Here is a 25,475-nt window from a genome sequence, read left to right on the forward strand (position 1 = left end):
CCCCCCCCCCCCGCAGACAGCTGCAGACGCTATTTCTGAGATCCTTCGCGTTCCTAAAATACACACAGCAGGGAAGATGGATGTCAGACGTTTTTGTTTCCAATGGTTTCATGTAGAGTTGTCAGTTAAACGGGTTATTAACAGCATTAACGCAAACCCATTTTAATGGCATCAATTGTTTTATCGCAAGATTAATGTTGTTTTTGGCCTAGCAGACTTTGTAGTTTTTTCACATGCTGTTGCAACTTGTAATGTTAGAAAAAATACAACACCACACGGGATCTAGCTAGACCAGAAACAAAACAACAGGCACGCCGCGTGCACTTGTTTGGGCTTGCGAGCCGGCAAAAGAGTAGCAACATTACCTTTTAAGTTGATGGCGAGCGCGAGACGGCTAAACGGATGCTAAGAAGATTCTGAATGGAAAGTTTACTATTTAAAAGTTGCCAAATGGTTTCATTGACAAGACCAAAGTGATGTGTGTTTGGTTGTTGTGAACTGAGCGATCATCGCAGCACGTCCAGTCTGAAATACCACTTGATGGCCAAGCACACAGCTGATGTCAGTTCTCCCCTCGTCACCCTTTTATTTTTCAAGTGAGAATGTTACAAGTGAAAGTGAACACTACAGAAGGCTATGTGCCAATGTTGTTTAAAAAAAAAATAAAAGAATTTGCAAACAGCAAGTCGATCCATTTTTCCACGTTGAAAGACCCTGTTGATAAGAGCATTAAAATGAGAAAAATTAATGGGACAAAAAGAAATCATAGGGCATTTAGAATAGATAAAAATGTGATTGATTGCAATTAATTGCGAGTTACCTATGACAATAATGCAATAAATCGTGATTAAATATTTTAATCGTTTGACGGCAGTAGTTTTATGATATTATAAAAACAGTTTTTTCATGAATGTTGCTGCACATGGAGCCAGTATTTGTCTATCATTATCTTGTCTGCATGTTTTCGCAGCAGGAATTCTCTCAGTGATAAATCCTCCAATGTGCATGTTCAGAGACTCATCGCTGGGTTTTTTACCCATGTGGTGCGATTGTCCATTGGCAGCTGCCTCACTTTCTTCCTGACTCTGTGCCTCTCTCCATCTCCCATTTCGCAGGCTCCCTGATAGATGGACGCAAGTTTGACTCATCTCGTGACCGGGACAAGCCTTTCAGGTTCAAGATCGGCAAACAGGAAGTGATCCGAGGCTGGGAAGAGGGAGTAGTGCAGGTAGGCTGGAGAACTGAACATATGCTGCACAAGGTCCCTCATACCGACATTTAGTTCACCTTGTTCCTGTTTTGAATTACATAATTTCTGTCATTTTAGGGGTGGCTGGGTAGGTGTGTGTGTGGGTGTGTATGAAGCACTTTGTGCTACATTTTTATGTATGAAAAGTGCTATATAAATAAGTCTAAATGATTGATTGATTCATTTAAGGCAGTTTATATTAAATGTTAGCTTGGTGTAATGCTACAAATTCTGCAGGTTGCAGTCATTATCTCTTCAGAACAGGGTCTACTTGACATGTTACAGTGTATTTATTAATGGCATTGAAACGTCCAATTCCAAGAAAAAGTAATCCTAATAAAGCAGCTTCAACGCATATGATTCAGAGACAAAAATAATTCTGAGTGCCTATAATTGCCTATAATAACTCAGGGTTTTTAACCGCCAGGGTTTCCATTACAGCAAACAGCACCACAAACAGTGCGTCAATGCAGCAAGGACACAGCTCTTTATCTCACACACTCAGCCCTGCAGCATTTGGATGAGGTCGTAGTTGCCGATAAATACTGACCACCCACATGTGCCAGACTGCCAGTAGGCTACATTCATTTAAAATTAAACATTGCAGTTGGTGCTAAGTGGACCATCTGTAATAGTGTGATTGGTTATGTCTCCGCCATTGATTCTTAATTTAAAAGCCGATTGCGGTTATGTGTCAATTCAATTTCTCATATCCAATCCTGTCTGTATTTGTGAGAAGTTGAAAGATATTTGCCTACTTTACGGCTTTATGATCGAGTTAATAGGCGTGTGTGTTCGTCTCGGCCGCTGTCCATTTCCTAAGGTTTTAAATACAAACACTTTATCATCTATACTAACTCATCATACATCTAACTCAATATCATCTATACTATGGGGACTTACTTTTGCAATATTATTTAATTGCATATTCTATTTAATTTCACCTCACCTATTCACTTACATTGCAATATTTTTGTACTATGGCCACCTAAATTAACAACATTTTTTAGATAATGCCACTTTACGAACATTCAGTACTTTTTGTACATTGTCTGTTGTGTGCCTGTTGTTTGTTGTCAAAGTTAATATCCAACTTTGACTGCATTGTGATCTAATAAGCAAGACTGTATGTTTCCAGACTAGCTGTTCCTCATGGCCCCTGCTGTCTCTTTCTCGCTCCTCCTGTTTGTGTCGTCTGTCTCCTCATACCTCCAGATGAGTGTTGGTCAGAGGGCCAAGTTGACCTGCTCACCTGAATACGCTTATGGAAACAAAGGCCACCCGGGCATCATTCCTCCTAACGCCACCCTCATCTTTGACGTTGAGCTGCTGGGTTTGGAATGAAACAAATTCACGTCCTGTTTTTTTTTTTGGTTCTGTGTAAGTAATCTGCAGCAAACTACTATCTGCTTGTCACTGTTGGTTGTAAGTTGTGGGTACATTCCCATTCTTCCAGAGGCATAGTGAAAGTCATCAGCTAACATGCTCTAGCTTGATGTCACTACATTTTGACAGACTCCCCTAAAACTGCCTAATCAAAGGAGAATTACGGCCAATTTTTAATATTGATCACTATAAGCATGCAGGTACTTTCGATTGAAAGAAACCCGACTACAATCAGTTCAAGGAACACTGAGTAGCTGCAACTATGTGTACAAGCTTCCACTGAGCTAAAACGGCAGTTAACGGGGCAGGTTTTAGAGTTCTTTTGTGCCTCTTAACAGACACACAATGCAGTTAATATGTCTGTACAACATGAACAGGGCCCTTACGTAACATCAAGATGTGTTTTCAACTCAGACATTGTTTTAATTCACCTACCCTGTCTTGTTCTTGCTGGTGGGTAGCTTGCTTGCCTGGTTAGCTGCTAGAGCTAGCTGTTAGCTGCTATTCATAAGCAGTTTTAGCTCAGTGGAAGCTTGTACAAGTTGTTATGAATAATTTTTAGATTTAAGATTAAGGTTTTTTGACAGCCTGTTTTGTCAATGGAACCAACAATGTTATTTTTGGGAGAAGAATCTCAATTCTGATACAAAAACTTTGAAAACGGGTCAAATTTGAACAATGATGTATGGGAGGCCTGCATCTATTTCTATATGTACTGGTCAGTCAACAGGTTCATTTGGATGCAATGTATATCTAGCTTGTTTGGCATGCACATAAATGCAGATCCTAAGTGCATACATTACTGTGAAATGCATTTCATTTAAGTAATTAGACTTAGTAGGGGCATTTTAAGTCACAATGCTGACATCTTCATGCAAATAACATTGAACAGAACAGTATCAAAATGCTTAATCCATAGAGAAATGCACACAGCCCTTACGACTGACCGTTTAGAAAAACAAAGCCTTTAAATGAGCCATCGAGACTTATGAACAGTTCTGCTGTCACAACTATAGTCTATATTGACAGAAAGTGCTGCTACAGTTATTGCCCATATGCAATGAAGGTGCAGAGAGGCCAAGAGTGCAGAGTTACACCTGAGGCATGCTGTTATTTCTGCTTTACTCTGAATCTCCCTCTTTTTGTCTTCACAGGTGACTTCCTGCGTGGATGACCCGGGGAGAAGCTAGGAGAGTCTGCACTTGATTCTATAAGAGGCTTGAGTCTATAGTTCCACTACTTTTTTCATCCAAATATGACAGTTTGTGTTATTTTGTCTCTCTGACTGAGTGAATTCTATTTTTCAGCATATTCTTCCCCCTGAAAACCACGGGCTATGACCCTACAAACCTCCATGTTCCTAATCTTGAATTCTTTTGAATTGCGCTTTACTTTTCTTTGTGTTTTCTGAAATGTGGGTTGTGCATGGTTACGCTGAGAAGTACAAAATACCAATGTACCACTAGCAGTGACATTCAACTTGTATGAGTCAATGCGTACTAGTATTATAATGTTTGAGAGTTGGTGCTTGTTATATTAGAGAAACAAAAACTTACTTAAAGCACACATTTGTATCCATATCCAGTTGAATATAAGAACAAATGAGACGAGTTTCTACTTGTTAGATACAGTTAAGCGTAATGTTGAATTTAGTGGCTACCTGTGGTGAAATGTTATGGTGCAACACAGGGATCAAGTTTGCTACATTAAATGCCCATTTTTATAAAGCGTCACTGTATTGAAATTGTTAACTGAAGCGTGAGCTCGAGAGGGGTAATTGGCCCAAAGGACAACCAATCACAGTTGTAGATAGTTCTAATGTGTGCCTAAATATTCTCGCCAGACACATGTTTACTACCCTAGCCTATCAGCATGTTTTAGGACCGATGGAAACCGCTAGCATGTACTGTACATGTTAAAGCTTTGCATCCAATTAGCAATATTATCACCTTCTCATCTCGCCAAGTCCTTCAACCCCATTTAAAGTCATACACAGGTTGAACAGTACAAAAACAGGATTTGTCTTGACGCACATCAATTGGATTATATTTTTCTTCAACAAAAAAGGAAATGCTTGAAATTTACAAAATGGGGTTGAGGAATCAATCAAATTGTGACCTCCCCTATTATTTTGTCTAACAACTTCAAGCATGTATTTTTCAAATGCCAACTTTCTATTTCTGAGAATCAGCTGAGTTTGTGTATAGCCTATGATAAAAGACAATGATTTTTTCAGTTTTTTTTGCCAGTGTCAGTTAAGTACCACACTGTCTAACTGAAGTTGTGGTAGAAAATGACGCTGACACACAGGCATCCTAGTGGTTTTGTATCTCAAATAAATAGTTTTAGATGGAGTTTGATGAAGGAATATGCTAGCCTGGCTGTCAGATTTTGTCAGTGGCTGCCGATGTTACATATTGGCCGAGCTGCAACCGGTGCAGCAGCAGTCCACCTCTGTGCTGTGTAGTTATTTGCTGATCCTTTACTGTATGCCGACCAAACCGATTATGACATATTTAAAATAAAAGAAGTGCTCTCCACTGACCTTTTGTTGTGTGTTTTTTAAAGATATTTTATAGTTTTTTTACAAAGCCAAACAAACAGACAGCACAGATATTGCCAAATTGCAAAACACAAATCAATAAATTAGTCAACATACATGGGCTGCTTTCAGGTACCAGTGTACAGGATTTAGGGGGGGTATTCACAGAAATGATATTCAATAGTAGTAAGTCTGTTTATAATAGGTGTATAATCCCCTGAAAATGTTAATTTATGTTTTTGAGCGTTTTTGAGTCGGTCATGTTGCATCACCATGTTTCTGCAGTACAAACCGAACACTGGCCCTTAGGTAACGCCGTTTGTGTTTCCTCATCAGCCACCGTAGTTCTACACCAGAGGTTGCATTGTTAGTCATTTTGACTACTTATTACTTAAAGTTACGGTGGATCAGCCTCAGTGTTCTAATCTGTCAAAAATGATGAACGGCCTTCATATTTTTCTGTAATTTGTTTTGTCAAAATTCAAACATTGACAGAAAAATATTTAGTGTAACGCAACCTCTGTTCGACACGCTTGGCACACGGGAGAAGATTCAGTCTGTCGCAGTCTGAAACGTCACTGCTAGATGCCACGAATTCCTACACACTGAACCTTTAACCCTCCTGTTTTCCTCGTGTTAATTTGAACCCATTTTCAAAAAAATTGGGTTTCTTTAAACCAAATTGTCAAAATGTGAAATAACGTGGATGTTCCGTGCATCGCTTTTCACAATTTTTTTTCATTGAATTTGAGTATTTGATTCAGTTTTATGGCATTTGAAGAAATAAATTTTATGAAAGAACGTAAAAACAAACAAAAAGAAATTTAAAAAAACGTTGGGACAAAAACCTTGGCATGAAAAAGCGACAAAATCATCGAAAAAGTGAGAAATTTATGGGGGGGGAAAGTCACAAAATTTTTGAGACAAGTGGAAAAACAGAGGGGGAAAAGGTGTCAAAAAAGAACCTTTTTAATTAAAATAATTTATTTGATTCAATTTCATAGATATGGAGAAAAAAAAAATGTTAAGATGGTTTTAAAAAAGCGTCCTGACTAAATGTTGACATAAACCAGCTGGGATTTACTCACCATCCTCTGATCTTAACTGTTAGACAAAATAAATCCTAATATGTTTTTTTTATAAACTCAAAAAATTTGTACAATGTCATTTAAATTAGATTTATTGACCATTAATAAAAAACCTCAAGGGTTAACTATTAGAAAAGAGGTTGTAATGATCCTTTAATGTAGCACAGAGGTCGCTGCGTGACTGAGGGCGGTTTCTCTTCATCCACTGGAACTGAATGCATCGCCTCGCCAGAAGCACAAGTTTACCCATGAAAGTCAGCTGTCCAGCGGATGAAGAGAAGTGGCCCGCAGGCGGGGGTGGAAGAAGTACTCAGATCCTTACTCCTCCCAACTTAAGTAAATGTACTAATACCACACTGTAAAAATACTCCCTTAGGTAAAATTCCTGCATTGAAAATGTTACTTGACCCTTGTGTTGTCTTCCCATTGAACGTGCAACTTTTCTTTATTCTGGGTAAAAATGTAAAAGTTAAACTTTTTTCATTGTTTTAGTTCTCTCTTTTTTTTTTTTTACACACACTTTTGTTGCTTTTCTTAATGTTTTTTGTGAAATTTTTCCACGTTACACATATGTCACTTTCTGTGTCTTTACAAAAATAATCTTTTTAACATATTTTTATCATTTGTATTCAAATGCTAAGCTATTGAATAAAACACCCACATTCATTTAAAGTTGTGAACTGATCATTTGTTTTACAAATTTATGGTATAGAAACTTTTTTGAAAACGAGGACCACAGGAAGTAAAAGTTTGTATCATCAGGAAAATATACTTAAAGTATTAAAAGTAAAATTACTCAATGCAAAAAAAAATCCTCACATTTTAGAAACTGGAAACGACCCAAACAGTTGGGTCAATCAGCTAGGTGTTAAATCAGCTGATCATATCAGCTGGGACTTCTAGTTAGCACATTCCTACTTCATTTTTACACACACAGAGGAGAGAGATCTGGGGATTCATTTAGTTAAGAAAGTGGGAAGTGTGCTGCTGGCTCGCTCTGATTCTAGTACATGTTACATGTAAATGTTTTCTTTTCTTAGCAGATTCAAAGCTATCGACCTCCAAGTCCTTTTTCCCATAACTCCATAGAACTGCTGACATTACTTTTTCTAGATGCATTTATAATCAAAATAGTCTGATTAAAGGGCTCTGATTACCAAAGTGGATTCCTAATCTGTGTGTGTGTTTGTGTGTGTACGTATGTATGAGTATATTGATATACAAACTTGTGTCTGTACATTGTAGTCAAATTATCCATGTTTAATGTTTGTTTGTTTATTTATGGACCAATCACCTTTTAGAAGATACCTCTTAAGTGTGACTTACTGTGGTAATAAACCATTCCGGATTTACCTTGTTTAGTTTTATGTCCTTTGATTTTCCGTAATTTAATTTCTGTGTGAGTAGGCTACTTTGAGAGCAACAAAAAAAACAGAGTCAAATTCTGGTATGTGGTCACACATTGGACCTACTTGGCCATTTAAGCTGATTCTGACTCTGAGAGAGGACATCACAGATTTGGCCTGTACCTGACAAAGTTTAACAACGGAACACACCGGGAAGCAAAGCACAAAAACGGCTAAATATACCTACTATTAGCTAGGCAGGTCACGAGGGTTGTCATGAGGTATGTTAACCTACATATAAAATGGTCATGAATCATGATGAGTCTGGTCTAACTTCATGTGACCGATACGAGGCGTGGCTAACAACGTCAACATTGATTGACGTGGTTTGCACCTATGGTTACCACGCTACGGCTGTTAGCCTCCACCGGGAAGCTAACGTTAGTTTAGGTAGTAAACAGAACATTTGGCAAACCGCTACTTGACAGCTTGATTCAGTCTTAACTAATGTAAACTCAATCTAAACACGGGGGAAAGCAGGCTATAGCTGACGTAATAGCTGTTGTATATATTTTAACGATTATTTTCAGGTTTTATTTTGAGGGTCTTTTAAAGTTATTAACAGCTGTCTCAGCTGGCGGTTTGTCGAAATAACTGTTAGCTAAACAAGCCGTAGCTTCCTTCATTGGGTGGTGAGCGTTGGATTATGGGTGTCTGTGGTCTAGCGTTAGCTAAGTTCATGTGACCGATACGAGGCGTGGCTAACAACGTCAACAGTGATTGACGTGGTTTGCACGACCAGGAAGCCAGCAGTGACATCACTTTCCAGAATTCCCCCTCAACAGCGCAACGAAGAGAGACACAGCTGAAAAATAAAGGAGTCTGCTGCTGTCTGTGATCCCGAAGTGTTGAAGCTGATTTTACAACCGAGAAATTAAAGGTGAGACTGTCTCTACCAAAACTCTCCGTAGCGCTAACGTTAACTGTTGTGTCCGGATTTCGTTTACCTAACAACCACCTAACGATAGGGGCTAGCTCTTTGCTTCCCTGCTGTTTATGTCGGAACAAAGACGGTCTGCGGCGCAACTCAGCTAAAAGACATTAGTTTTGTCTTCCTTCGTCTTTCAAACTGTTGTAATTTCAACTAAGTTATCTATCTATTCGACTAGATCCGTCTGCCTGCTTTCACCAGCTAATAGCGGTTGATTCTTTTTTTAATGACTGCAGTGAGGCACCATGCCGTTAGCTAGCTAACGTTGATTTGCAACTCATGCTGTAACTAACTTAACTGTACATATAATAAAGACACGCCACTGACGTTAGTTCCTCTCTAAAATATATAGAGACGTTTAACGTTCCTCAATATTAGAATGTAATGAAATATATAAAAGAAACGCGCATTCTTATATAACTAACTAAGCTAACGTCAGTTAAGCCTTAACGCTACGTCTTATCTTTAAGTCTGCGTTGTCATAGCGTCAAAACATCAAGTTAGCTTATGGTGCCTGTTTATGTGGCCTATTGGTGTAGTGTTACAGTAGAAAGGGTGTGGGTCAGTCCACAGCAGTACCGTCACAGACTTCTGTTTCGTTTTACCGATGTCAGTCCGCTTCCTCCCTCCTTCTTCCTCTGTCTCTTTTCCCAGCCATGTCAATAGACCGGAATAAGCTGCCAAGAAGACCACATTCTTGTACCTAAACCAATTCGTTCAGGCTTACTGAAGTTAGCCCTCTCTTTCCTTCCCAGTTGCCACCAAAGCGTTTGTTTTGCTAGCACTCCTCTCGATAAACCAAAACCTTTTATAAGCTGTTCTCTTAGCCTGTGTTTATACACAATTGTAAGTTCCCTTTACATTTCAAAGAACGTCCCTTAGATAGCTTTATTGATCGCCGAGGGTAAATTCAAGGTCCCAGCAGCTTACAGACATCACACACAACATACACATACATAATGACAGGATTATTAAAAGAAACAAATAGCAAAAAACAAACAAATTCGCATGAATAATATGGACAACAAAATGTACTAATGGATGTATAAGCACGAGACGCTTGCAGTGACAGGGTAATTATACTGTGCATAAAGTGCTCTATGTTAAGTGCTCTATGAGTGTGTGTGTGTAATGGTGGTAGTGCAAATAAGTCCAGTAGAGCTCAACTGTCCCTCCCTCAGCTGGGACCAGAAGTAAAATACAATGCAGTTTCTTGACAATTGGAGTACAAGCCATAAAATCATTACGTTAGACTTAAAACTAGCTACGACATGACTAAGCGATTGTAAATGCACATGTAGGTACCAAAAGTTTAGGGGCACACCAACTTTGTTTTGAGATAAATGTCTTTTATTTGCAATATTTTGGATAAGTACTTTATTAGCCACCATTCACAACAACCCCACAGTGATGCCTCTGCTAACTGCTAGCTGACAGCTTGATTCAGTCTTAAATAATGTTAACTCAATCTAAACACTGGGAAAAGCAGGCTATAGCTGATGTAACAGCTGTTATATACACTTTAACAATTATTTTCAGGTTTTACTTTGAGGGTCTTTTTAAAGTTATTACAAGGTGTCTCAGCGAGCGGTTAGTTGAATTAGCTGTTAGCTAAATAAACCCTAGCTTCCTTTTATTCAGTGGTGCGCAGTGGTTTATGGGATGAGTAGTTCCTTCGCTCGATAATGAAAATATGTACACAGTCTTGTACCTTTTGACTTTTTGGGGATTTTCAGTTTGTTTTTCCCAAGAAATGATATGTTTTAGGTTTTGTGTGACACGCTGTAGCTGGTTAGCCTAAGGCATGGTCTACAACTCTTTATATAGAGATTTTTCAAGACGTCAGTGGGCGAAATGAATGGAAAATGTACTTTCGGAACCCAAGGTCTCTCGGAGGAGGAGTGGGACTGTCTTTGCACTCAGCCCAAACAATTTTTTTCCAGGCTTATTCACTGATTCATCCAGCCAGCTAGTTTGCATGAGGGAGAATATAAAGCGGGCAAACAAACACAGCTGTAAAGTAAACACTAGAAAGTATTAAACCGCTCCTCTGTGTCCAACACAATGACGCTCTTGTCTGTGAAGACTGAAAATAACTGAGTGGAGTAGCTGGGAGAGTGGCAGTAATGTTATTGTGGTCAGAATGATTTGCTTATTTTAGGGACCGTTAGCATTATTTTTTTGCTTACTGGTGTCAAAATGAATGTTTAACCACACATATCCTACCAATGTGTACACATGGCATAGAGGGCTGGCTGGGTATTGTTCAAACATGTTGGATACCTTTACTGTGACTAGGTCTCGTAATGAAATTAAAACATTACGGCACAGATGTTTTTATTTATCTTTTTTCAGCTCCTACTACGTGAGCCCTCTCTGTGTGCGTTACGTAGAGTTTGTCGATGAGATTTACTCCTTGGGTATTGAAATTTGATAACAAGGCATTCTTTCGATGCTCGATTTGTCGGAGGCAGTTTGGTTGGTGGCTAAAAAGTATTGAATTTGGTTCCCAGCCCTACATATCAACACATGCTCATTAAACATTGGAAATACTTTTTTTGTGTGCAGGATGGTGTATTAGGAATTGTTTGAAAAATATATTTGTGATTGGGTTAATCAATACAACAGAAAATCCGTTTTTTTTTTAAACTTTTTTTCAGATAGTCATTTCTATCATTAGGTATTTGCCTTTCTGTAGTTGGTCATGACATCTGTTATGATTATGTAATACTGCCATTCTCTCCTCACTTTGTTTTCCTGTTCCTTATTGAGTAAGAGGTGTGTCCACAGTGTCTTGTGATTCTGACGCACAGTTGTCACAGTGTAATGAAGAAATGTGTAAGAAATCAGTAATGCTTCTGTGACTGGGAAGACTGAAGTGCAGATAAGTTTTGTTGTTGTTGTTGTTGTTGCATTTCTGCCTTTTTATTTATAGGTAATTCAATACATTGGATTGGTTTCTGAGCCAATGACATCACCAGACCAATCCACATTGAACACAGCCACACTGAGAAATACAGAGAGACTTCTGTGGAGCTGGTAGTCTTAAGTAGCTTTGTAGCAACTCATTTTGGCAATAGCTTGAATGTAACAGACGTTTATGAAATCAAAACGTTACTAGAGCCCGACGATAAACGATTTTTAAGGCTGATACGATACAAATATTTGGTTATATAAAAATCCGATATTCCAATATATTGGTCAATATATATAAAAAATAAAAATAAATAAACACGTGACAAACATAAACAGAATTTCCTTAATAACATTAGTTATTTGAGTTCTCACTAAAATAATATGATAATTTGTTTTATTGTCACTACACAACAGAGGAACATCAAAATGTATTAAAATTCTGATAAATAAAATGTATTCAAATAAAAATCTTAAGGTATTATTATTATTTTTTACTTTTTTTTTTTATCAGCCATTATAAATGCCAATACCGAGTTTGGGAAATGCCTCATATTGGGCTTTAAAATGTACGCACTAAAGCTGTACGCACTATTAACTTTTCCAGATAAAATGTTCCAATTCTAGCTTCTCAAATGTGAAAATGATCTGACTTCCGTTGTCTCCTATGATGAGAATGTCAGATACTTGAAGAACTAGTTCACACTTTTCTGTTTTTTAGACCAAGCAATTGAAAAGAAAATAGTAGTAGATTAATTGATAATTAAAATAGTAGAAGCCAAACCAGGGAGAGAGAGAGAGAGAGATACTTTAGAGCCAGATAAGAAAACACATGGAGAGAGGGGGGGACATGCAGCAAAGGTCCCCAGCTTGAATATAACTGGGAGTGTTGCTATTTTTAATGTTAATACTAGATGTAATCAGTGTGCTTGACAAGCAGCCACTGCCTTTCAAATGTCTGTAGACACCGGGGGACAGAGAGAAGTGTGTGTGTGTGTGTGTTAGTGTATACCAAGCCAAATGAATGGATGGATTTGATTTATCCAGACACATGTCAGACTCAAACACACTTGTGTTTTAACAGCTGACATCTCACTACTGCATGTTTCAGCCTGTTTTGCTTTTCTATGTCAGCTGTTCCATTTCCTCTTCGTACTTAAGGCTGCTGTTTTGTAGTACCGTGGTAGTGAGTACTTGTGAGTACTTGTGAGTCTAGTTTGGTTTGAGTAGACCCCCATTATTGTCGTAATGGTTTACAATATTAAGGGACACTGTGAGAGCTGTCATCCATTTTCTTTGCTTTCATGCTCATGTGTGTTTTTCCATCCACCCATGTTTACTCACGTACTATTTGTTGTGGCAGCCAGTACTTTACACAAGTCACCTGTATGTGTTGTTTCAGTGTAAATGTTTGTCTTTTAACAGAAAGCTTTATCATGAAAACCCTTTTCACAGCAGTAAGGCAAAGCCAGCACACACATACACTTGTCAATGCCCGTTAACATATCTGTCTGCTAATAAACTGTATTTGAAATGCAGCCTGATTTTGAGATTCAGCAGTCTTCTCAATCAATGACAAGCATGCTCAGTAGTTGTAGATGTTTGTGCTGCCAGATCCAGAACAGAACATATGGCTCTCTTTCTACTTTCTGCATGTTTGATTGTCTTTATCTGCCAGTAAAGAATGTCATCTCTGTGTTATTACATGCCAGACAGCTAAGTAGCGTTTTTATGGTTCTGTCATCCAGGAAACTAAAACAATGAACCAGATTCTGCCAAAAGCTGCATGCAGCAACATAGTTCTCAATGGAATCATCAGCACCCCATGGCATCCCTTTTTACAGCACAGAGAGTCATTTCATTAAATGTTATTATAGAGTATGGCTTAATGGAGTGTAAAGGTGATGGATGACATATGGGTAATAGGAGGTTATCCAAGTCAGTAGTGAGGCGAGGCTTACTTGGCTGGTTTGTTAGCTCATACAGCTCTGCCATCCCTTCTTCCCTAAGGTTCCTCCACTAACAGCTGTTTGTGTTTTCTCCTCCAGATGTCCCTGTATCCATCCCTCGAGGACCTCAAGGTCGACAAGGTTATCAAGGTAAGGGCTAGAGTGAATCGGGATTAGGACTCGGCTTGGGTCTTGAGTAGGGCTGGGTATGGCCACTGATTCTGATTCACACAGTCCTGAGTATTGAGTGACCATTCATTTGGATATTTGGAGGAGAGGGGTCAAGGGACAACTTTTAAAATGGCCATAGCAGATTTTCCTGTGCCAAAATATAGCCTGTCTTTGGAGCGTTATCATGTCAGGCTACAAGGTAGCCTGACATGATTAGATCCAACGTGTTTCTTTGATCTTTTAGTTTCCTATGATACAAAGATCAATTCTGGATTTTATGAATCGGCATTGGATTATTCAAATGAAAATATATTTTTTTTAAAGCCCAGCCAAAGTCTTGAGTAGTTGCAACATTCATTCACCGACAAAGAGCTAACATGTACACATGCTGCACTGCTATGTTCACAGCTATAACGTTACTGCTACCTTCATTCATGTTCTCTCTCTTCATCTTTGTCCATACACTCGCTCACAAACCAGGCACTACAAATGATCCCGAAAAGGAGTTTTGCTTCTTGTATAACAGATTTTAGTTTAAAAAGAAAAATCCCCCCCCCAAAAAATAACAACCTTATTTTATGGTTAATGTAGGATCCAGTGTTTTTGGCACTTTTTATTGACTAACAGGATGTTTTTGGCCTCTGAATCTGATTAGCTTGATGCATATTACTCCCAAAGCACACCTATGAATTATTAAAGACACTAAGTACAACCCTTTTGAACCATACGCCCGGCACACAGACCCTTTTTTCCACGGCCAAAGTAGCAGAAGTGGATATGGACACTCCCTAGATGCACCTGCGCCATGTACTCCATGCCCTGCGCTTAGATCGTTACAATAGGGCTCAGATTCTTCAATCTGTCTCTTGTGAGTCCCCCATCTTAATTAAAGTCATTAAAAAAGTCACGGAGTATTAAATCACAGCCATTGAAGGTGTTCAATGGTTGCCCTGAAACATTGTTGGGGAGGAAGAAGTATTCTAGAAATCCCTTAATCTGATTACTAATATTTGTATTTTCACACTTGCTTAAAACAATTCATTTAGGGTTTGAGCTTTTTTATTTATTATAAATGGACATGCATTTCTAATGAAGATGAATGTTTCTTTAACAACCTCACTTCAGTCATTTCCTGTCGTCCAATATTTACCAATTTAAGTCCAAGTACACTCCCAGTTGACTGGTGTGTCTGATTACTTGCTAGGCCCAGGCCCAGTTTGCTCAGTCTGCCACCTCGATGCCAGCCATCGCTGAGGGAACCTATCAGCCTCCGCCCGCCACTGCTGGGATGCCAGGATCAAGTGAGTCTCACATATACTGTAGAACGTTTTTAGGGCGTGTTCTACCCCTAGAACAATGTGAAACCCCTCTTTCTCTGAGTTGTAACGCCTTCATCAGCTTTCCTTTTTTCTTTGTCGTTCTGTCTCCTTCCCTCTGTTTCTTATGCTGGGTATTTGTTGTCTGTGCGGGGGGTCTCTGGTTCTGAGCCTGTGCTATTCTTTGCAGGAGAACAGCTCTGTAGAATTAGGGATGGATAAAGACGAGTGGACTCAGAGGACTGGGCTTGGAGGAGGAGTTATCGGGTCTTTGGACAATAACAGGAGTAAATGTAATATTCACATAGAATATAATACAGGATTTAGATTAAAAGCATTAATTATATGCGATTTTCTGTTGGCCAAATGATGCAGGACATGATTCTCTAAGCTGCGCTTGCTTATTGTGTGTGTGTGTGTGAGAGAGAGTAGACGATAAGCAGAGACATGTTTCACATGTTGCTCCAGGTGTGAGCGAATAAAACCCAGTTTATATCACGTTAGTGTGATATTATGTGTTTGTACATGCAGTACAAAACAAGACACCCCCCCCCCCCCACACCGGCTGGGATTTCTCTTCCTTTGTGTTCATGACTATTTATGTCTTTCTCTGTCATTGTTTTCTGCTCTGGGGAAATGTTTTCCTGAGTTTGTGTGAAAGTAGACATAAACTTTGCAGAAAACCAGGCTGAGATGAAAGAGAAAGAAAGGAGGCATCCATAGAATATCAAACATGTGTAAAAGATGGGCCAGGGGCCCATTTAGCAATCACAAAACAACCCTTCTTCTTATATTCCTTCACCTCACCCCCTTTTCCTATTCTCCCACTCATTTAGTTTCTCTATGGATTCAAAGTCCAGTGGTCCTTTGTTTCTACCTCAGCAGAGCTAGCTATGAGTCACCATGGAGACTGGCTTTGGCAGTTGTGCTGGGACAGGGGCATGATGGGAGAAAGAGAGAGGAGGAGGAGTTGATTTGAAAAGGAGGGAGGGATTTGGCTGTAGAGTGAGCGAGAGGAGAGATGGGAGGAGAAACAGGGTAGGTGAAAGAGGACTGATTGACATCAACATTGGACCAAAGCCTACACAGATATACTAATGCTGTAAATGCTGTCTCGAAATCAAGTCAACAAAGGGACTTTTCTTCTTCCTGTCTTCCTCATCATACAGGAAGAACTTCAAGTAAATAGGAACATTCATACACAACCTTAATCTGCCTTTGTAAAGCTGCAAACAATCTATATTTTGATATGAATTGTAGTTGTTTCCTTACCTTAAAGCACATGTATCAAACTCAAGGCCCGCGGGCCAAATCCGGCCCCTTTAACCAAACTTTAAGTGAGAAGACTATATGAGACATGCAATAATACAGTCAAAGATATTGGACTTTTCCCATGACATAAAAAATCAATAAACTCTATGTCAGGCCTTGATGTGATTCTTATTTTGCAGTGTGGCCCTTAGGGGAGTTGAGTTTGACCCCCCTTGCCTTAAAGCATCAATAAGACACATGTGTCTGGTTAACGAAGGGTTAAAAATAAGCCAGTGGAATCCAGGTCCTCACTTACTGACTACTCAGAGGTTTGAGTTCCAGGGCTGTTTCCCAAACACTGTAGCTCAAGATAGACTTCTGAGAAGAAAGCGTTCAGGTGAGAAATTATTAGTTAGTTGTACAGGATGAATCCTGATCTCTATTATTTGTGCTTTTTATGTTTTGCCAACAATGTGTGGGTGTCTCTCTCTCTCTCTCTCTCTCTCTCTCTCTTTCTCTCTCTCTCTCTCCTGTGCAGTGGGTGATTTCTGAGTGCTTGGGTGGAGTGTGTACATGGTTGAAGTGACTTACTCAAACAATTGACTCAACCCCACCATTGTTGTGGACAAAAAACAAATAATGATACAAGTATTGACTCAGAATCACTTAGCTACTTCCTGGAACCATGTGTAGGTCTTGTTGGTTGATATGTGTGTTGACTGGGAAGACAGAGGAGAGAGACAGTAAAACAGGAAGAACAAGCTTAATCCAAGCATTCAGCATTCTCCCAACAGCTCATGCAGGACCCTAATGTGATGGGCGGCATGAATAAAGTATAAAGTGAAGTGGAAAAATAAATAAAAGGCCGCCAAAGAACTCTGAAACGCCTCAGTATGTGTCACTGCCCGATGTGAGTCGAGTGAAGCTGTGACTTGCACATGTAAGTAGCATACAAGATGCTAACGAGAGTATTCTGTAATGTCAATACAGTAAAAATGGACCTACTTAACAAAGTTGGTTCACTGCTTGCTACAAGTTAGCATCAACTCAAATCAGCTGTCAGCTGAATGGCGTTTTCAGCTAACGCTTGCAATCAATCATAGAAAGCTAAAGCATTTTTGAAATGATTTCCATCTTGTGTTATTGTTTATAATGAGAAAAGGGTATTATTTCATGGATTTCACTCATTTCAGTGACTCAACTCATAGGGTAAGACACGTTATGCCGAAAACTGTTCAAATCTGAGCATGCACGACTCAAATCTGCACTCGCCTCACATCGGGCAGTGACAGTATGTTCGGTTGTGGTGAGAAGACCGTGATCCAAGTCAACTGCCGTGTACTTCACAAGTTTAAGATAAGCAGCTCATGTAGTCAGGTCCGCTTTGCAATCTGCGATGCAGCGGAGCATCCAGACTGTAGCAGCGTTCTGTCATTTGCGTCACCGTGGTCACACCAGCCGCAGCTAAAGATGGAGACGGACACAGACAGAGCAGAAGAGTGAAGCCTCAGCAAGTAGAAGCTCGCGAAGCAATGTGTGGAAAATGATTTCATTCAAATGACCTGGTTTGACAATGGAGATGCAGGAGATTAGCTTGACCGTAGTCCTAAATGAGCACTAGGCCAGAACACAGGACCTTCTTCCTGTATTTACTTTCCTGCTTCCGCCCTAGACACTACTGACCATGTGGGAACAGTCTCCTATGGTTTATAGTAATGCGTTTTTATTTGCATAGATGTTTCTCAGTGTGAAAACAACAGGGGAAAAAAGAGGAAAAGTTTACAAACTCATCAACTGATTTGAACCAGAGCAAAGGAGGGCATGCATATGTAACATCCTATGTATTAATTTGTTCATTATGTAAAATCTGATATTTGTTTTCTCTCTCCACCCTACCAACCACCTGTCTCTCACTCTACACCTCTCCCACCTGCTCTGCCTCCCTCCATCTTTCTTTGGCTCACTTTTTCACCCATCCTCCCACCTTTCTCCTTCCACCCCCCTCCCTCTAATCTCCCAGGCTTGTACCCAAACCTAGAGGAGCTAGGAGACTATATGGGTCTGGCCCTCAACAGCGATGAAGTTCAAAGGAACCTGGCTTTGATGCCCGTGGCTGACAATGTAAGTAGTTGTGTATGTCCTGGGGGATGTGTGTCAATGTTTTCTTTTCTTTTTCTAAACATGTATTCTTAAGCCCCATCCAACACTGGCTCAAGCAACACCACCAAGACTTTCATGTATAGTGTCAGTGGAGTTCCCCATGGGTATCATCATTCGATCCAAAATCTGTTTGTATAATGTTGGGTCAAAAAATAGACCCTTTTCATAAATAATGACTCCTTAGATTTCAGGTCACTTTAAAGTCTCTCACTTAAAACGATCAGCCCTCTAACTGAAAACCTGTTTTTAGTAGAACTCTCTCTCTCTCTCTCTCTCTCTCTCTCTCTCTGTCTGTGTGTGTGTCCTGAAGATGCCAAAGTCTCTTACAGAACCCTAGCTTGTCAGCTGGCATTTAACCATCTGTGTTCTCTGCCGTTTGCTGATATCGTCCCCTCTACCCTTATTTTTGGTGTTTTTAGTTTCTTCATTGTATCAGTGCAGAGCATATTCAAAAGCAGTGCCTGAAGCCCTCCTAATCTCATTCACTGGTGGAGGAGGCGATGAAATTGAATCCTCCCACATGCCTCTATTTGATGCAGCGTTCCTGAATTTTAATGTAACATGCCACTTTAATCCTTCCTTCCTCTCGCCTCTGTCTCACCCCCACTAAATTTCCCTGGTTCTCTCCCAACCCACCTCTCTTACTTTCTCACCTCTCTTGCCATGTGGCTTTCTTTCCCCCACTCCTTAGCAAGTGGCAGTGCCCTCCATTTCAGGTGTCGGGGGAATGGTGCGGCCTGTGACGGGGGCGGACGTTGGCATCAGGAGGGCAGAGATCCGCCCAGGGTTGCGGGAGATTATCCTCTGTAAGGACCAGGAAGGGAAGGTGGGGATCCGGCTCAGGTCCATCGACAATGTAAGTCAGTGTCACAAACTCATAGACCGGCACCTCTTCTTGCATTCATTATTCAGCCCGGACTCATTGTCATTGTCCCCCCTTTGACAACATACTGATGACTTCTTCTACTCTTCCATCAATGTTTATCCTGTTTTACTCTGTATCTGGTAAATCATAATCCAACATGTTAATCATGTGGTTTACATCATGTGGCTTCACCAAAACTAATTTAGTACATGAGCAACTACTACGCGAGTTTTTAAAAAAGTAATCTGACGACTTCATTTTGGGCTGTTGTTATTCCGGGGCATTTATCAATTTATTTAAATCTATTTTGATAAAAGATCACTGTGGTGTAACTGTCACGTCTGAGTTCTAAAGCCAGAGTTTCTCATATCCTATTACTATTATGTTAACAGATACTGGACACACTCACAAAAAGCATCCCTTCCTATTATTCCAATGTAGGAGATGTTGGTTCTCTTTCAATGAAAAAAGTACATCAAAGTTTAACCAGTGCTAATACGGGCTTTCAGCAATCACAGTCAATACAAGTAGGGCTCTTCCTAGGTTTCAGCCTTTAGAGAACAACACACATGTCATGAAGATACATTTTACAGAGTGACACTTGAAACATTTGTTTGCTTAATTTGTCTGGGGTTGTAAAGGTGTGTCACTGTCAACACATTCATCATGAGTTGCAAGTGTATGTGTGTGTATGTATGTCTGCTCTTACAATTTGAGCATCCCTTAAATTGATGATGATAACATGTAACAGGCCTGTTTTTATTATCATGTAATAATTCTGGGACATATGTGCTTTGGCTATAACAGCAAAGTCATTTTACCAGGGTAAAGCTAGCAACTAAAACAGGTACTGGGTGTTTATTATCATCGCTAGGAGCATTGAAGAATCCATGTGCTGTAAGAAAAACAACTACGAGGGAATTTTGATACTCGGCCAGCTTGTGCACAGTTATAGTCTCTTGAAGTAGTTAAGTAGTAGTTATTCATTCTGTTTGTGTTGAGGAGCACTAATACAGCTGGCAGATGACTGAAATGAATTGGCAAAAGATTCAGTGTACCGCTGGAATAACACCACACACCTGACTTAACAGGGCGCAGACTCCTCAAAATAAAAGACTTGATTCCAATCAAATGATTTAATTATATTGACATCAAGTGAAAGAGTGCAACTTGTTGTTTTGAAAGAATTGTTTAGACACAAGCCGTCTTGGTTCAATTCCTTTCGCTGTTTCAAATATCTAGCAATATCTTTATATCATTATGAACATTTTATCTCCCCTATGTCCTTGCCTCCTTCCTCCTTTAGTTGCTCTGTTTTCTCTCCACTATCGCAGCCTGTCTTTTGTCTCCCCCCTCGGCATCCATTCCTTGGACTCATTGTTGAACGTTTTATCTGTCCTCTCTCAGGGAGTGTTTCTCCAGCTGGTGCAGGCCAACTCTCCCGCGGCCTTGGCCGGGCTGCGTTTTGGGGACCAGGTTCTTCAGATCAACGGGCAGAACTGCGCCGGCTGGAGCACTGACAAGGCCCACAAGGCCCTGAAGGCTGCCGCAGAGACCCGCATTGAGCTCGTGGTCAGGGACAGGTGAGGAGATTTCAACACAGGACATACGATTATAACCGTGTGTCTAAACCTTCTATCATTTAGTCTCATTTGTACTTTGTACACCTACCATGGTTACAAGTGTTGTTCTCATCTATCTCAATGTGAAATTGAAAGGTTTCCCTGGTAACACGAGACTGTGATGGTTCACCCAGTGGCCATGCTGCCATGCAGCTTCATAATATCTGGGAGAAGCTGAACGGTTTGGCTCCCTCTGCTGGCCGCTTCGTTCTTTGCAATTTGCTGCTCAGCTCTCGTTTTTGGTTTAGTTTTGGTTTTTATGAACAATGTTTTTGTTTTAATAACAAATACTTTCTTGTATGTTGCCATCACTTTCTGAGTTTCTATTTTTTTTACTTGATCATAATTATAAATTTACAGGTGAATGTTTTTTTTTGTTGTTGAATGAAATAGTCTGATTAAAGGGCTCTTTATAACATAGATTTTAGATTCCTAATCGTGTGTGTCTGTGTGTGTGTGTGTCTTTGTGTGTGTGTGTGTGTGTGTCTGTGCCTAGGCCATTTCAGCGCACCGTCACCATGCACAAAGACAGCTCAGGCCACGTGGGCTTTATCTACAAGTCGGGTAAAATCACCTCACTGGTCAAGGATGGCTCTGCAGCCCGCAACGGCCTGCTGACTGAGCATTTCATCTGTGAAATTAATGGCCAAAACGTTATTGGACTCAAGGTGAGACACTTGTTTCTGCATAGAGTCTTTTCATCAAATTCTCTGGTTATTGGTGGATACACACTGTTTACTTAGTGCTAATTCTATGAGCTAGTAATGTGTGTGGCGTAAGCCAAGATGGGTTCTATTGATCTTGCAATGTTGGAAAAACGTGAACTCAAAGTTACAATAAATCCAGATCATGTGTGATGACAATGTTAAGTGGATGCTAATTTGAATTTTGCATTGGTATGGCTGCGTACATACTTGTGGAATGTAGTATGACGCGGGAACGTGCAGCGTTTTTAAGTAAGTGCAGCATTCACCGGCTCCAAGTCTGTAAATATGTGAAGTGAAGTCAAAGTGGTTTTAGTTTGTATCAGCAATGTAGCCACAGTTTGCTTCTAGTCCAATGTATTCTCTGGCAGGTGTGTAGTTCCATTGTGCCCTGTGATGAAGGCTTTGAATGTGTTCTTTAAGAAACCTGCAATGTGATGGCAATTCATTAATCACACGAGGTCCTCACATGAAACTGTCCCTTTGTGAAAATTCCAGGATTCTCAGATCAAGGACATTCTGAGCACCTCTCCGACTGCCATGACCATCACCATCATGCCCAAGTTCATCTATGAACACATGGTTAAGAGGTAGGACTCCAGCATTTCAGGGAATCTAGTGTAATTTCCTTATCATTAATATCTACACATAAGGTGCTGTCAGTCAACACACTTTCCCACGTGGATCCATGTAGCGCTGATGATGATGCGGAACTTTGCCAAAATGTACCAATCAATGAGTTACCTGCTGGTTCATAGGACTTCAGGTTTGCTCCTATTAGCTCAGTAGTCGTCTCTATATCGGCGACGTTCCATGTCTGGGATAGCTTCGGTGCTGCAGGAAATTCCACCGGAGGCTTGTGTTTTTTGCCAACGTCCGTCACCTTCCGCTTTCTTTGTGTTGTCATTTTAAACTTTGACTATTATATGATGACTATGGTTAACTGCTCCTCAGATCTCCAAACCGCTAGCTAGACTATCTGTCCAATCTGAATTTTCTGCTCACGCGCGAATGAGCGTCAAAGCGAGACCAGCTCAGTAGTAATAAGTCACAAAGTGGACCATGCGACCAAAAATCTGTCAAGTGCAACTACACATTTTCATTGGTTGCACCGCTGCGCCTGCGGGTCTTTCTCTGTGTGCACGTTTGTGGAGTTGAAGATAGATCACAAGTGATGCTGATCACTGACGAGCTGATGGATGTGATTTTATTTATTTTTTCTTCCAGGATGTCATCCGGTCTCCTGCGGTCAGCCATGGATCACTCTGTCCCGGAGGTGTGAAGACCATGAGGACTGTAAACTGTCAGGATGTCTACAAGACCGCGATATGTCTCTGTTTCTCTTTTCCTTACCCATATATTTGTCTGTCTCTCTCTCTCTGTCTTCATACCAAACCAGCTCCTGCGTCACAATCATGGTCGCCATTTGTCATCTTTAACATATTCTTAAAATGCCATTTTTAACTTTTCTTTCTTCTATTTTTCAGTTCAGTATAGTCTTTAAAGACCTTTTCTACATACCCTCATCTCCTTTGACATGTCTATTACTTTTTAAATGCTAACCTTGTAGTCTAAGTATTACATCTTTATTTTTCTTGTATTTGAGGAATAAGGACAGTACATGTTTTTTGTTTTTTTTTAAAGCATGCACACTGTCATGAGTCCAGAGCTTCCTCCTCATTGTGGAGATGAATACTTTGAACGTGTTTCATCTTGTCAAAATGCTGTAAAATCCAACGGTCAGTCATCAGAGCCCTACCATGTAGATTCCACGACTCCCAGCTCCCAGCCCCTGCACTCGGCCGCTAATGCGTGCACGTGACTAATCCGAGCTGAAGTAACATCTGGGGCCACACATGAGACACAAAGTTTGCTGACTGGATTCTGGATTCCAGTGTCTCTGTTACTTGGCCAGTAAAACTAATAGGTTTTAGCATAAGCGTTGTTTTTGGTTTATACCATACATTGGTAAAAGAAAATAGTGTAGAGATTATTTTATTTTTGTAGATCCCCATCATTTTCTAACATAAGTGAGAGTTACAAAATAGCGAGTAAGAGATGGCTAGGTATAATAATAATCCCTACCCACAATTACTGTCTGCAGGCTCTGATGTGTTGAATTTGTAGGTACTGGGAACACTGTGTGCACATTCCGGGGGAAAGTGTAGGGAAAGAGGAAGCCCTAGATGTTTGTTGGCCCATGCAGCTGGAACTTAGCCCTGTCCACAAACACTATAGGAGCTGTGAGATGGGGAAGGCACAAGTAAGCAAGGTCACAGTGCATCGATGTGATCAGCTAGCTGGAGATTAGTTGAGAAAGGTGTCTGTTGGATGGGATTTTGTGCTTCTAACTATAGTTTTCAAGAGAATTGTTGGTGTTTGTCTGGACAGGGCCTGTGCTGGGCGGACCCACTAAGTGCACTTTCCACTACCTTTTAAAAGGTTGTCTTTCCTTTATCCATTTCAACAGTAAAGTTCAACAGTTGAGCTTTTTTATTATTGTTTGTGGTGCCTCTTGTTAATGAGAGAACTCATGAAAACAATCTTGATGCTGAGAGTCAACCACTCAAATTGAAGGCATTGGATTTCCACATCATGAGTGCAGCCATTGAACTTGCTCTCCTCTGCTAAGTGTTGTTAGAGGACGCCCCTCTGTAATGATCCTTCCATGACTGATGAGCACAATGAGACTGAGCGGCGCTCACAGTCGTGAATTTCTACTTGTTATATGAAGTTACTCCTTTTAATGCTGTTCATGTTTGGATGCATGTATTCCTTTAATTTTCTAGGTATGAAATCAGATAAACATCACTGTCATTCTGTAAGAAAATGCTAGAAAAATCTTAAAGTTTATATACGAATGTAACCAAGATAATATTGTAAAACAAATAAAAGAGTCTTTCTGTTCACATTGGGTTGGTGGTGTTTGTTGTCCACTTGGGTTTTTAAGTTTATCTGCATACTAACATATTCTTTAGAATCACTGTGGTTTGGGTAAATGGGACAAATAATTTCCGGTCACAAAATCAAGTAAGAAAAACATCCAGACAGACAAGATTCAGACAAACGCACATATAAAGACAACAGAAACGTTTGCTCCATGCTGTTTTAATATAGGGGCTTTTGGTCTTTCTTTATACAGTGTGGTGGGAGTGTGACTGGAGAAGTAGCCCATTGATGTCATTAACTATACACACTTCTATTGCCATTAAAATAATTCATTTACATTACGTTATCTGTAGATATCAGTTGTGTGAGGTACTTTTTTTTAAACAAGGCTTTAACTGCCCTCAATGGTAGGATGTTAAAGGACTTGGTATGACCTCTGTATACGTTAATTATCATCACATAGGCTATGGAACACATACTCAGACAATTTGACAGAAGTAAAGCATAAAATGACTACACATTCAAATATTGACACAAAAAGCCAAACACCCGCGCACCTCCTCCTGTCATCCCACAGAGACATTTAGCAGCATACGTGTTTAAGGATATACGTAGTATATAATCAGCCCCCCCTCCAACTCAGCTCACATACTGTACACTGGTACCACTACAGCAGGACGTTCAGGTGTATTATGGGACAGAAATAGAAAATGGGGTCATTGTGAGATACAACAAGGGCCTTGCAGAGACAGGGTAGGACACTCAGCATGATGGCCTCCTTGGCATTGCAATAATGTTGGAATGGGTTTTGATAAAGTGCTGTATGGTAACAATTGATCCAAGGAAAGTCAAATTAAACTTTTAATTAATGAATGAATCAATCACACCGTGAAGAGTTTCAAGCCTCAAAATCTTAAACAAGGACACTGCAAGCCATTTTATTTGTTACCCAGGAAAAAAATGTAGGGGACAAAATGGCTCCAAGGATGTGATTATGTTCTCCAGACCCAATCACGACGAATAAGGGCAGGCA

The 25,475-nt window shown here is 40.1% G+C and overlaps 2 protein-coding genes and 1 long non-coding RNA gene across 3 annotated transcripts in view; 2 read left to right on the top strand and 1 right to left on the bottom strand.

Moving 5' to 3' along the window:
- The window catches only part of fkbp1ab (FKBP prolyl isomerase 1Ab), an 8,194-nt gene extending 3,017 nt beyond the window's left edge, over nt 1-5,177 (top strand). Inside the window, exons 3-5 of the mRNA XM_034876305.1 lie at nt 1,116-1,228; nt 2,465-2,629; nt 3,790-5,177. Coding sequence (XP_034732196.1) covers nt 1,116-1,228; nt 2,465-2,593 — 242 coding nt within the window. The 3' untranslated portion in view covers nt 2,594-2,629; nt 3,790-5,177. The remainder of the gene's footprint in view (nt 1-1,115; nt 1,229-2,464; nt 2,630-3,789) is intronic.
- A 3,195-nt stretch (nt 5,178-8,372) lies between these two features.
- Nucleotides 8,373-24,462, top strand: sdcbp2 (syndecan binding protein (syntenin) 2). The gene is made up of 9 exons (XM_034876298.1): nt 8,373-8,551; nt 13,564-13,614; nt 14,840-14,936; nt 18,223-18,323; nt 19,054-19,218; nt 20,635-20,810; nt 21,346-21,517; nt 22,052-22,143; nt 22,781-24,462. The coding sequence occupies exons 2-9, from the start codon at nt 13,564-13,566 to the stop codon at nt 22,833-22,835; spliced, it is 909 nt and encodes a 302-aa protein (XP_034732189.1). The 5' UTR covers nt 8,373-8,551; the 3' UTR covers nt 22,836-24,462.
- On the bottom strand, nt 19,012-19,399 carry LOC117947415. Its single transcript, XR_004657234.1, has 2 exons — nt 19,314-19,399; nt 19,012-19,251 (listed from the first exon to the last, which is right to left on the bottom strand). It is a non-coding gene; the product is annotated as an uncharacterized LOC117947415 (long non-coding RNA).
- Nucleotides 24,463-25,475: the final 1,013 nt, after the last annotated feature.

Source organism: Etheostoma cragini, chromosome 7 (genome assembly GCF_013103735.1).
Source record: "Etheostoma cragini isolate CJK2018 chromosome 7, CSU_Ecrag_1.0, whole genome shotgun sequence".
NCBI lineage: Eukaryota > Metazoa > Chordata > Actinopteri > Perciformes > Percidae > Etheostoma > Etheostoma cragini.